This window comes from Mus pahari, chromosome 5 (genome assembly GCF_900095145.1).
Source record: "Mus pahari chromosome 5, PAHARI_EIJ_v1.1, whole genome shotgun sequence".
Taxonomy (NCBI): Eukaryota; Metazoa; Chordata; class Mammalia; order Rodentia; family Muridae; genus Mus; species Mus pahari.
The window spans coordinates 142,738,484-142,751,674 of record NC_034594.1 but is presented as its reverse complement, the minus strand read 5'-3'; the positions used below and the strand labels follow the sequence as shown (position 1 = coordinate 142,751,674).

Genomic DNA, 13,191 nt, shown 5'->3' with positions numbered 1-13,191 from the left:
AAATATTAGAACCAAAAAAAAAAAAAAAAAAAAAAGTTGACAGTCAAAGCTTGACAGAAGGGTTCAGAGGCAAATAGTAGGTGCTTTATAAATAGTGCTTATTGAATTGAAAGGGCAGGCAGAATCTATTGTGACTATAGATGTGGCTTAATGTTCATGACATAAGAAATTCACCACCTCTAAATCAAATCACATTTTAAATGTATTATATATTGTTCTTTAATGCTTATAGTGTTGTGTGTTGAAAACAGGCATCCATGTATTTGGACTTTTACCTTGAAAATATCTGTGTTTGTCAGCTGGAAACCAGCTCTAATGTGTGTCAGTAGGGTTAGAAGGCAACTACTGAATGGGGAGAACTTGATGGGCTCATGGTGCCATGACTAGAACACAGGAAGGAATGTGTTTTCTACCATGCTGATCAGACCACAGGTTACTTCAAAGAAGCAGGAATAAGTGTCATACGCACAAAATAATCTCAACTATAGTAGCAAAAAGTTTGGAAAATGAATCCAGTATCAGCTGTTTGCAAACCTGGGACTTAGTTCTGAACCTGCTGTATTTTGAACAGGTTCTTAAAAAATTAGTTTCCCCATTGTGTGCTGTGACACACAGGTCATTCAGAATGTTGGAGGGTGGTGTGTAGCCATTATGAAAGTGAATCTTTAAATAGCTACAGTTCTAATTGAAAATCTGTTGCCTGTAAAACTGTTTAAGCTGATAAATACTGAGTACTTACTTGTAGAGCAGCCTAAATCTCTCTCCAGTGTTGGACTGATATTGCATCTTCCGGGATTAAAAGGCTGTATGTCAACAACTGAGACTGTATAGATCAAGCTGGCCATTTCCAGCATGATGGGGGTAGAGACTCATGAAGTTCCATCCTAGGCTGAGGGAGTGTTGGCACTGATGGCTACTGGGAAAGGGGGAGTCAGTTTCATGCTCCCATAAATGACCCAATACCTCAGCAATATAAGCAACATTACATGGACTCGGTGGATAGAAGTAAAAGAATGTATGATGTTGGGAGCAAAAAGCAGTAGATAGGGGAGAAAGTAAAAGGGAGGAAAGTGGGTAGGTTTGATCAAAACACATTACACGCATGTATGAAGTTCTCAAACAAAAGAATTTAAAGGAAAAAAGTATGAGTGGAGTGTGTGTGTGTGTGTGTGTGTGTGTGTGTGTGTGTGTGTGGTAAAGCTGCTTGCCTCTTCTGATGTTTCCTTCTGGGCCTCAACATGGCCTTCTGATAGTCTCCTGGAGAGCTTCCAGCCACCCTGTACCTCCTATTTAAAACTCTACCTTGCTAAAAGACCTTGTTCATTAATGCAGTGTCCCCCACCCCCCAGCCCCCACTGCTCTCTTTTTGTTCACACATGAGTCCAGTGTCCTGGACAACACTATATATCTGTAACAAAGACCAGGAAAGGTAGAATGGGACTCTCTGTGCCTGCAGTGGGGAGTCAAGCCCGAGGGAAGGTGACAGTTGGTTGCTGACCTCCTGCTTTCTCTCCTCACATTGGGGTACTCTCCCTTCTTCATGCCCTTCAGCCTGAGTTTGCTCACCCCCATTCTTACCCTCATCTAGAGCTGTGCCTCTTGTCTCGGAAAGTGGATCACAGCCAGAATGAATATCCTTTTATGAGTCACTGCAAAGGCACTAGTTAAACTTACCTGACATACAAGATACGTCCCCATCCCCTCCCAGGGACTACATTTCACTTTTATTCAACAGCGTCCTCCACACACCGTGAAGTTTTATCCTTGCCCTCTTCTCTCTTTCATTTCTCTTCCTCCACACCTCTGGATTGATATATGGCCTCTTTTTTTCTCCTGTCTTTTTAATTTCTCTAAGGAAATGTAGAGTCTGCCTGTGCTCCCATGAGGCCTTCTGGGCTTCTGCCCATTCTGTTGTGCCTAGAGAGACACTTTCTTAAAGTGCTTGGAGGGAACTCCAAACACATGACATTTTCCACTTGTCCTTTTGAAGCAATCAGCTCTGAGCCTCTTAGAGGGGAAAAAGCCGGGAGCAAAATGCATGGGTTTGCATATGCATTAATAGCACACCGAGTGTCCTGGTTCTGTCCTGAGGACAAGCCTAACTTATTCATGTACAGCTTCTTTTATTGCAGAAAAAGGAGTGGACCTGGGATGAGAGCAAGATGCTGGTGATGCAGGACCCTATCTACAGGTAAGAGCCCTGCCTAGCTTTCAGGAGGATGCTGAGCCCCAGGGACCCACGCTGTCACCTGGAGCCATCTCTTAGGAACCCGTGGGTGCAGATCAAATTAAATAAAGGACTGATGTCTTTTCCCTCTGAGACCTGATACTTCTGTAGATGTAAATATCTTTAAGATGAAAAGTTTTTCTTGCCATGAATTGCCCTGGGGGAGGTTTGAAGGATTTCTCCGTGGTATTTAATTCAAATGGCCACATTGGAATTGGAGGCCTTTTCAATTTGTGCTGATTTTCGTGCTACTTGAAATTCCATAATTGCATAGATATTGATCGAGAGAAGCAAGCTAACTGAGTTATCTCTTTCCCCATACTTCCAATTTCCCAGTCGCTGTCTCTTCCACTTTTCTTTCTCTTTAGGATTTGAGCATAGTGAAGAGGTTTTGATCATGTGAAAAAGCAAAATGTCCCAAATGAAACTACCAGTACCCCATGTATCCCAAATGCTTATAGTCCTCGAAAATTCATCTGTGGAGATATTAACTCTCAAGCTGGTAGCCCTGGGTGTGGGTGAGGAGTGTCTGAGGTAATTAGGTCATGATGGTAGATGTTTGGGATTGATGCTCTGATAAGAGAGGCTCTAGAGAGCTCTAAGCTTGCTCCTATCACCACATAAGAACAGGACTCTTGGGTACCATGTCTAAACCAGTCTCAGACACTGAGACTGCCAGTCCCTTGATATTAGACGACCCAGCCACTGGAACTGTGTGAAATAAAATATTAATGTTGCAAGTCATCCAGCTTAGGGATGTGTTATTATAGGAAAGTGAGCTGGCACACAGAAATTGCTTTCCCAGTTAAATTGGTATGGCTCCCACAGATGTTGGATGCCTGTCACCCATATGTTTTCGCTAAAGAGGTGAAAACCATAACAATAACACCCAAAGCCCAGAGCTTTCCCGGGAACCATGGTGTGCCCTTGACCTGTGGCCCTCATCCTTCTGTCCTGCGTTCTGCAGGTCCAGTTCCTCCCTTCTTCCTGTTTTCTCCACTGGGAAAGTAGTCAGCTGGAAGGGAGTTTGAGGACCAGAGTTAGATTTTTGCCTTTGCCCACCCTCAAATTATTGCCATGCATCTAGTGATGGAGTGGGCATGGGTTCTTGAAATAGTTGTGTGTTACTGCAACTTGTTTTCTGCTCAGTGAGTAATCAATTAATTTATCACCTTCACTATTAGACTGTAAGTTTCTTTAAGGGAGGAACTATTCCCTCTTCACCTTTGCATACGTAATGTCAAGCTTGTGCCTGGCCCATAAGAGGCACTTAATAAATGTGCAGTAGGTGGGTAGATAAATGCATGCAATTACTCTATGAAAATTAACATAAGTTATGGTAATTCACTACAGGGAACAATTACTCTCTACTTGATTGATAAGAAAAAGCTTTAAGAAGTAGACTGCATCAGAGCTGGGATTAGAAGTTATAAATAGACAAACTACTGCAGTGTGCATTTTATAAAAAAACAGCAACAGTATTTTATATGAGTCTGTGTCCCACATGGGTATTGGTTACCATAGAGGCCAGAAGAGGGCATCGGATCACCTGAGCCTAGATTAACACTGATAAGGATACTGCAAACTTGGCTTCCCTGGAAGAACACCAAGTACTTTTAACACTGAGTCATCTCTTCAGCCCCCAGGAAGAGAGTTTTCTTTGTTTGTTTGTTTTGTAGGTTTTTGTTTGGTTTGGGGGGTTTTGTTTTGTATTGTTTAGGTTTTGCACCGTATACATAAAATGACTTTTGCACATGCTTTTAATGTTTTTTGTTTGTTTGTTTGTTTGTTTGTTTTATGAGACAGGGTCTCACTATATAACCCTGAATATCCTGAAACTCAGTATATAGACCAGGCTAGATGTAAACTCAGAGAACTCCACCTGCATCTACCTCCCAGGTTCTTAGATTAAAAGCATTTACAACCATGCCTGGCTTGTTCATGAATTTAAATTTTGCCCATTTGTGATTGGAAGGACTTTCCCATTTAATACACTCCAGTCAAGGTGTTTACTTTTAAACAGTTTTATTGCAGTAGAGGGGTATTAAAAAATGAGAACATCTTTAAAGTGAATAACTTGGTGAGTTTTGATAAGGATATTTGTAAAACCATCACCTTAGGCAATACAGTAAACACTGTTGTCACCCCTAAGGTGACCTGTGCCTTTCTCTGTACCTCTCTCATCTCACTCCATCTTCCTCTAACTGCCATACTCCACTATTGAATTTAGTTTTTTCACATTTATGACAGATAAATGTCCGAGGCCAGCCTGGTCTATAGAGCAGGTTCTAGAACAGCCAGGGCTACACAGAGAAACCCTGTCTCAAAACAAAACAAAACAAAACAAAACAAAAACAAAAACAAAAAAAGCAAAACAAAGAACAAACAAAAATTTTGTTTTCAATTGTGGTATTAAATTTTAACTTTAATTTATTTAGTTGTAGGCCAGGCTATCCTCAAACTTGCAATCCTCCTGCCTTGGACTACCAACTACTGTAGTTATAGGCAGACACCACTATGTCTTATTAAAGTTTCAATTTTTGATGGAAGTCAAATTTACCAAAAAAAAAAAAAAATTTCTTTGCCCAACTCAAAGGCCTTCTGTTTTCCTTTGAAGATGTTCTAATGTTAGGTTTTATATGTTTTATGGTCATGTGGATCACTAGCGTGGTTTCATGTGAGGGATGAACCAAAGCCTGCCCCCTCCATTTTCCTCTCTCCTGTGCTATTTATATTACCACTTATGCATAGCTGGTCATCCTGGCCCCATTTGTAGGAGATTATTCTTTTTCCACTGAACTGGCTCTGTATGTGATATATATATATATATATATATATATATATATATATATATATATATCCCTTTATACACATTATTTTTAAATGTGTTAGAATTTGATAGGTTATTCTAGATGCTATTACTCCCATAATGTGGCATTTTATGGTTCTTAAAAATTATATCATGTTATCATTTATTTATACTAACTAGCTGTGTCAGGTCTTAGCTTGTGGTGTTTCCTAGACTTTTAAGAATATTTACAGTAATTCTATTTTTCATGTTCTGTAGTGTTATTTTTCTTAGCCTAAATACAGAAATGAAGATACCATGTCTGCCTATCTGTGATAACTGCAATTCATTTGAGTCTGCTTGGCTTTTGAATTTTTGAGACTCGAGGTTCAGTGAGAGCCCCCAGATGAGTATGGGAGTATGTGGTAAGGGCTTTGCCGTAGAATTGAGACTTGCAGAGTTGGGTGGGAGATGCACATAGAAGGTCCAGAAGGGGTCAGAGCAAAATCTTTCATCAACCTTGCCTTCTGTGGGTCATGAGTCAGCATATCCAGGAACAGCTATGAGCCTGAACTAGTGTCTGCTGGATTTCAACTGCAGAGGGGCCGAGTGCAGGGACCGTGGGAGGCTGGCTGCTGGCTCTGCATGGCGATGCAGTCAAACTCCTGATATCGGACCTGGACCCACTGCTCTTCAGCAGATTTGACAGTTGTGCAGGAGAGCTAGATACAGAGTATATAAAAGTGAGGACAATCGCCGAGAACCAACTCAAGAAAACCATGACGCCGTCCTCCTGTCTCTAACCATCAATCTCCAGAGGATGACGGCTGCTGTTTCACTTCCTCTTGCCAAATTTCCCACCACTTTTCCTTATGGACAACCCCGAGAGGGGGCTTCTGAGGGAAGAGGATCCTGGACACAAATGGCTGGCTTGGCTGAGGTCAGACCCTAGCAGACTCTCCTTCCTGGCTTCCTGCGAATGCTCTTAGTGAGAGCATTTACATCCAAGTCCCACCTGAAGCTGTGGAATGAGGCAGAGATAGGCCTGAAAAGGGAAGCGTGGGAGGGTTGCGGCTGTTGTTGTGGTGGTTGTTGTTGTTGTTGTTTTATTTTGTTTTTAACTCCTTCCTAACTTTGGATTTCACTGCCATCATGAAGATGCTGACTCGTCCTGACTTTCCCTGACATAGTTCCTAGGATAAAAATCAGGTCAGTAGTGTGCTCCCTTAGCTCACATGGCGGAAGTCATTGCCTTTGAATTTTAGTGTGACTGCCTGGGAGTCACTTCCTGTTCTCAGGAATTAACATGTTTGATTACATCAGTCTCTGTGGTATTGATTCCCGGCTACTAGACACTGAACTACGAACACCTCCATTTTTTTTTTTTTTTAATGCTAGACAAAGTAAATTATGACTGAATGCCTCCAGGAAGCAAACTGCAGTAATTCTCCAGTTCTTTAAGTGACCAAACTAGGTAGATTTGTTCCCAGATGGTTTCCAGACACTTCTCAGAAATGGCATTAATATCCAAACAGTCGCTGTAGTAATTTGGAGTCAGGGCAAATGCATTCCAGAGTTGATCGCAGTTTAAGGATACAATCCATCATGGCAAAGAAATTACAACAGCAGGAGCCCACGGCAGCTGTGCCGTACCATAAACACAGTCAAAAGCCAGAGAGCGCTGAATACATTGGCTAACCTGAATTTCTTTTCATGCAGTGTTTAGGGATCTCTGAGCCAGGGAATAGTGCTACCTACAGCAGCCAAGTCTTCCCAGCTCAGGTAACCTAGTCAAAATGACCCTCCGCTCGCACGCTTAGGGGTTCATCTCTCAGATAGTTCTGGGTCTGATCACATTGACAGTTGAAAGCTGGGTGGTGATAATGCATATTTCCCTCCTTTAACCGTAGCTCTGGGGAGGCAGAGGCAGGCAGATCTCTGAGTTTGAGGCCAGTGTGGTCTACAGAGTGAGTTCCAGGACAGCCAAGGCTACACAGAGAAACTATGTCCCAAAACAAACAAACGAACAAACAACACAAACAAAATGAACAATTGAAATTAACCATCCTAGGGCCCCAACCCTTCCTGAAGATTTATATATAGATAATGGTTGATTAGAAAGAGAAATATTTTCTTTCAGTGTGTTGTAGCCACTGGTAAGGTGTGTGTGCTCCTGAAAACAAACTTTCACTCATGTGCCCGTAACAACCCTAAAGAAGGTCTCTGGTTCACAAAAGGCAACAAATAAATGGCATGTAAATAGAAGACTGGGGTTAGTAAAGAAGGAGAAGGAGGAGAAGGAGATTGGGGGAGCGGAAGGAGGAGGAGGATGAAGAAGGGATTGGGGAAGGAGGAGGAGATTAGGGAAGGAGGAGGGAATTGGGGGAGGAGGAAGTGCTTGAAGAGGAGGAGAGGACAAAGAAAGAATAATGGGGAATGTGTGTGAATATAATCACAATACATCACATATGTGTATTTAAATGTCATAATCTAATAAAACTCACTATTATGTATAACTAATAAATGTTATATGTTAATTGTATTAATCAGGGTTATAGGAACAGAACTGAAGTCCCCAAAACAAAACAGGCAGTTTTCATTGTTGTTGGTTACCCACTAGAACTATTTGATAAGACCCTATTACTGAAGACACTGGCTTATTCTTCATGGCTCATTCAGCCTGCCTTCCTATAGCACTGAGGACCACCAGCCCAAGGCCTGCACTGCCCATACTAAGCTACACCCTCCCACATCAATCATCAATAAAGAAAATGCAACAAAGTGTTGTTCACAGGCTAGTCTTTTGGATATATTTTCTCAAGTGAGGTCTCCTCTTCCAAAATGACTATAGCTGGTATTGAGTTGACAATCAATTTGGCAAATTTAGATTCACAAGAGAAGCAAGTCTTAACTGAGGATTTGTCTGTGGGTATGTCAGTGGGGCATGGTTTTGATTACTAATGCATGTGTGAAGAAGAAGCCCACTGTGGGCAGCATCATGCTCTAGGCTTGGGGTGTTGATCTCTATAAGAGTAGAAAACGATAGATAAATAGCAAATAATCAGCATGGGTGTATTTGTCTCCCAGCTCTTGACTGTGGTTGTGATCTGACCAGTTGATTCAAACTCTTGTCACTGTGGCTTCTTAAAGTAATAGGTGTCACTTGGAGTTATAAGTCAAATATAGCCCTTCTGACCTCAGTTGCTCTTAGTCACAGTATTTTATTGCAGGAACAGACAAGAAACTAGAGCACCTGTAAAGAAACATACCTTTCAGTACAATGGAAGTCAGAAAACATTGAATTATTGTTACGAATATGTTAAGTGCCTGTCAAGTGCTAAAGCTTAGCAAGAACTCCTTAAAACATTTTAATTATGAAAAATCAGTCTAGGTAACTTTTGTAGAAGGGCTAAGAAATTTGAGGAAAGCATCCATGCTGGAGCAAGGATGAGGAGTTTGGATCAAGGAGAGTGGGGATGGAAGAAAAGAAGATGTGAGGGTATCTGGGTGGGTGGTAGAAAGAGCTGCTTCCATGAAGGGTGTGGATAGAACCTTTCAGTCACTTGGCAGAGGCAAAAAGAATCGTGACGTGAAGAATTGGAACTTAATGATAAGGTGAAGCAGAAATCTATTTTAAGGAGAAGAAATGGTACCATCCTCACAAAAGGGAGGAGGAACGGTTCCTAGGGGACGGAGATTGGCAGTCTGTAAAGTATGTAAAGCTTCGGAGTGTTACTATTCTTAGGCATGTAATTACTGACAACTCTGAACTGAGATGTATAGGTGGGATCATGTCATTATGAGAGACGGTAGAAGCACTAATCATTAGTCATTCTGTTGTTTTATGAAGCCCAGGAAAAACACTTTCAATACCCTTACAACTCTCAGAAATGTATACTGCCCCTCTAGAGTCAGAGTTGATTCTGCTCCATAGTATCCTTCCTGTCTTAATTAGGGTTGCTGTGAAGAGACAGCATGACCAGAGCAAGTCTTATAATGCAAAACATTTCATTGGGGCTGGCTTACAGTTTCAGAGGTTTAGTTCATTATCATCATGGTGGGAAGCATGGCAATATGCAGGCAGACATGGTGCTAGAGGAGCTGAGAGTTCTACATCTTGATCCATAGGCTGCAGAAGGAGACTGTGTGCCACACTGGGCATACCTCGAGCATGAGAGACCTCAGAGCTTATCCCCACTGACACACTTCTTCCAACAAGGCTACACCTACTCTAACAAGGTCATACCTCCTAATATATTGGCACTCCCTATGGGCCAAGCATTCAAACACATGAGTTATACCTATAGGTATAGAGGGCTATATCTATTCAAACCACCACACATCCTTTCTGCATTAGTCAAATTTCAATCACAATAGCAAATACTCAGCCCTGGTTACTTATATAGTGATATGAGGTGTATTTCTGCTCACAGTTCAGAGTGCTTCATTGGTTTGAACCTCTAGTGGAGGTTGTTTATAACTGAGGCACACACTTGAGTCACTGGTCACATCTTGAGCCAGGGAGCAGAAAGAAAGAGAAAATGGTGTGGATTCCATAGTCCCCTTTAGGGATCATCGCCAATAACCTAAGGAGCCTCTTATAAGACTCCATTTCTCAAAGATTCCATCACCAACCAATAGCATCATACTAAGAACTATGCCTTTATATATGAACTACTAAGGGCACAGCCAAACCATAGCACCTTCTTCCAAACTGTGGTGACAGTTCCACAACTCAAACCCTGCTCTCAGTTCCTGATATGCTCTAGACAGAACCCAAGCTACGAAGGTTCATAAAAGGTCATGGAAGGAGGTGCAGACCTGGAGCTTGAGCCAGCACTTGCTTATGACATCTCCTAAGTGACTGTGGTTATCTTCAGCTTCCCGGACTGTTTCTAGAAGGACGAGCGCTTTTCCCTCCTCCAGCTCTTACCTCCTGTCATCCAGCTTCTTATGGAGCCCCTGCTAAACTGGGAAAACCCATATTAGGAGCACACAGGCAGCCCGGCCTAGGGTTTTCTCCCTAACTCTCCTATGGCGTTTCTGGACAGCTCATTTGACAAAGATAATTGTTCTGTCACTCCAACCATGAGTAATGCTTCATGAAGAGTTGATGTTTTTATTTCTTCCAGCTTTGAGACCTTTCCTTTACAGTGTCTCATACATATGCATGAGCAAGAATAACTCACCCAATTTTCTGCATGGAGAACATTATGAAAAGAACTGACAAGGAGAGGAGGAGGGCATTCATTCTGTCTGGCGTCTGTTACCTCCCAGGGCTGCTTTGTGATCCCTTGTTCACTCTGGGAGAAATCCCCCTCACTAATGCCTGAACCCTTTTCACCTTCTTCTGCTTGTCAACGCGACACCCTCATTGCCTGTGGGAGACCCCTTTCTCTATGAGATTCTGTGGCTTTCCTCTTGTGTCTTAGAGCATCTTCTTATCACTACCAGTGTGTCTGTCCTGGATGCACCTTCCTTTTGTGCCCAGCTTCAGCTGCTTCGGTCTCCTTTGCTTGGTCTCAACAGGCTCTCTGCCTGTCTTCACATATGTTCAGCTGTCCCCTGCCCTGAAATATCTGCTTCTTATCCCTGATGATCTCATGCAAGAGTATGTCCTCTGTCATTCTTCCTTCCTTCCCAAAATCATGGTCCTATCTTCATCAGAACCCTGCTGTCTCACAGTTAGTTCCTCGTGATCTGGCTTTGATATCCTTCATAAAAACAGCCCCCTTTGTTCTCATTGTATATTTTCTTCAGGTGTCAAAATACACAGGCATTTCTCCAAGGTTTTTCCGCATCCTTTCAGCTACATCCTGACCACACGCTTTTCTTGTTTATCTTTTAGTTCTATAGTTTTATCTCTCCTCTCTTTGTTCTCATTACTATAGAGTTATGGGCAGTCTTTATCTTCTTTGAGGGGCAAGTTCTGGATTAAGTCTTTATTCCTCTTCATAGAGCAGAAAAAGTCCCCAGAATTTCATTGGTGCATAGTGAGACTCAGTAAACACCCAGAATGGACTGAGTTTCCAGCAAGGATTGATGACTTATAAATCGTTTATTGCAGCCTCATGCTCTATTAGAAGTATGTCTGACCTTTCTTTTTCTTTCTTCCTTTGCTTTCATTCCCTCTTTTCCGATGTCAGCATATGCTACTCTGTAGAAGTCAATGGGAATGTAATTACAAAAGGACTTAACCCCTATCCAGGGCTTTCACTCTGACTTCTACTTCTATGGTGGGGCAGATGTTTAGGGAAATATGATGCAATCCTAAATTGTTTTTTTTTTTTTACATTAGTTTGTTATTGAGTGTGTATACATGATGTGTATGTATGTGAATGGACACACATGGAAGTCAGGGCACAATTTTGTGGAGTTGGTTCTCTCTGCTTTGATGTGGGTTCCTAAGATCGAACTCAGGTCACCAGGCCTTGCACGACAAGTGCTATACTGGTTGGTTTTTTTTCAACTTGACACAAACCTAAGTGTACTTGTGGAGAAGGAATCACAATTGTGAATTTGCCTCCATCAGATTGGTCTCTAGACAAGTTTATGGGGCATTTTCTTGACTAATGGTTGACGCAGCAAGGCCAAGCTCCTAATGGGCAGTACCATCCTTGGGCAGGTGGTTCTAGGTTGTATAAAAAGCAGGCTGAGCAGACCATTGAGGCAAGCTAGTTAGCAGCAGTCCTCCATGGCCCCAATTTCAGTTCCTTCCTCAAGCTCTAGCCTTGATTTCCCTCCATGATGGACCCGAGCCTAGCCTGTGAGCTGAAGTAAACCCTTTGTTCCTCAAGTTACTTTTGGTCATGATGTTTTGTCACAGTAGTGGGAAGTGAACTAAGGCACTTGCTGAGCCATCTGAGTTTTTTAATTGACCAGATAATATATATTTACCCACTGAGCTATCTTGTTGGCCCTCAAATGTAGCCCCTACTAAAATATATTGGGCAGATAAACAACTATTACTGATTATCTTAAGGGCTATATAGAATTATGGGCCAAAGAAAAAACAGACATGGGATGGGGGTAAATGCTTATAATGTCAGCACTCAGGAGGCTGAGGCAGGAGGATTGCAAGCAGAGTTTGAGGCCATCCTGAGATATATAGCAAGTAACAAGCCAGCCAAGACTATATAGCAAGACCCTGCCAAAAAAGAAAAAAAGAAAAAAAAAAAAAACCAAAGCCCACAAAGCAAAGGAAAGGATAACAGACCTCCACCCTGTGGACGGTAGGGATGAAATCAGGAATTCCCATTGGGTGTTGATATTGAAAATAAATCTTGAAAGATGAAAAAGAATCTGATAGGCAGAAATGTTAAACCAAACACAGAGAATACTTAATTAATCATAGTTTGATCTTGACTGCTGCCAGCAATTTGGAAAATCTCAAAGTGACTTGATAAAGGACATAGGCCTTGCAGACTGACCAACTCTTAATTATCCATCTCATCCTTTATTTCATCCTAGTTCCTCTCCATCCTACCCTTGATCCCATCCTATCATCCCCCATCATCCCATCATCCCACCCCATCCCATTATCCCATCATCCAATCCCATCACACATCCCATCCCATCCTATCATCCCATCCCATCGCACATCCCATCCCATCCCATCATCCCATCTAATCCCATCTCATTCCATCCCCCTATCCTTGAATTCTATGTATAACTCTTCCAGTTTGAGGGACTACCAGAAAGAAAACCCAGAGTCAAACTCTGGCTTTTCTCCAAACTGTTATAAGACACAAGAAAGAGCCCTCAGAGAGCTTACCAGTCAAGACAGAAAACAGGGCATGCAATAGTGTCTGTACTGGTTTTCAATGCCAAGTGTCTTAAGTGGCCTCTGTGGGCTAAGAAATGACACTGCCTATTGCCACCCTAGAAGCTGTCTATTAATATTAAAGATCTGTCAGCTATGAACTATATCACCACACTAGAGACAATCTTCATCTGTCTTTAGGTTGGTCACAGGGTGGCCCTTCCCATGAGTCATTATTACTTGGTCTCTGGAAAGCAGCTAGCCTTACCACTATATTACCAACATATTGCCTGTTTTTTACACTGGTATGAATACCAACTTCCTCATAGTCCAGAAGATTCCACAGACACGGTGAATACCACAAAGGCTACCCTCTTTGCAAAGCTATTTGAAACCCGTTAATGTAAGACTGTT

The 13,191-nt window shown here is 42.1% G+C and overlaps 1 protein-coding gene across 2 annotated transcripts in view; it reads left to right on the top strand.

Annotated features, from left to right (window-relative positions):
- The window catches only part of C5H1orf226 (chromosome 5 C1orf226 homolog), a 289,584-nt gene that overhangs the window by 211,841 nt on the left and 64,552 nt on the right, over positions 1 to 13,191 (top strand). Inside the window, exon 4 of one of the 2 annotated variants that reach the window (XM_021198117.2) lies at positions 2,133 to 2,191. In XM_021198117.2, the coding sequence (XP_021053776.2) occupies positions 2,133 to 2,191 (59 nt within the window). Of the gene's footprint in view, positions 1 to 2,117; positions 2,192 to 13,191 lie in introns of both variants that reach the window. The other variant, XM_021198116.2, reaches the window with a different exon arrangement.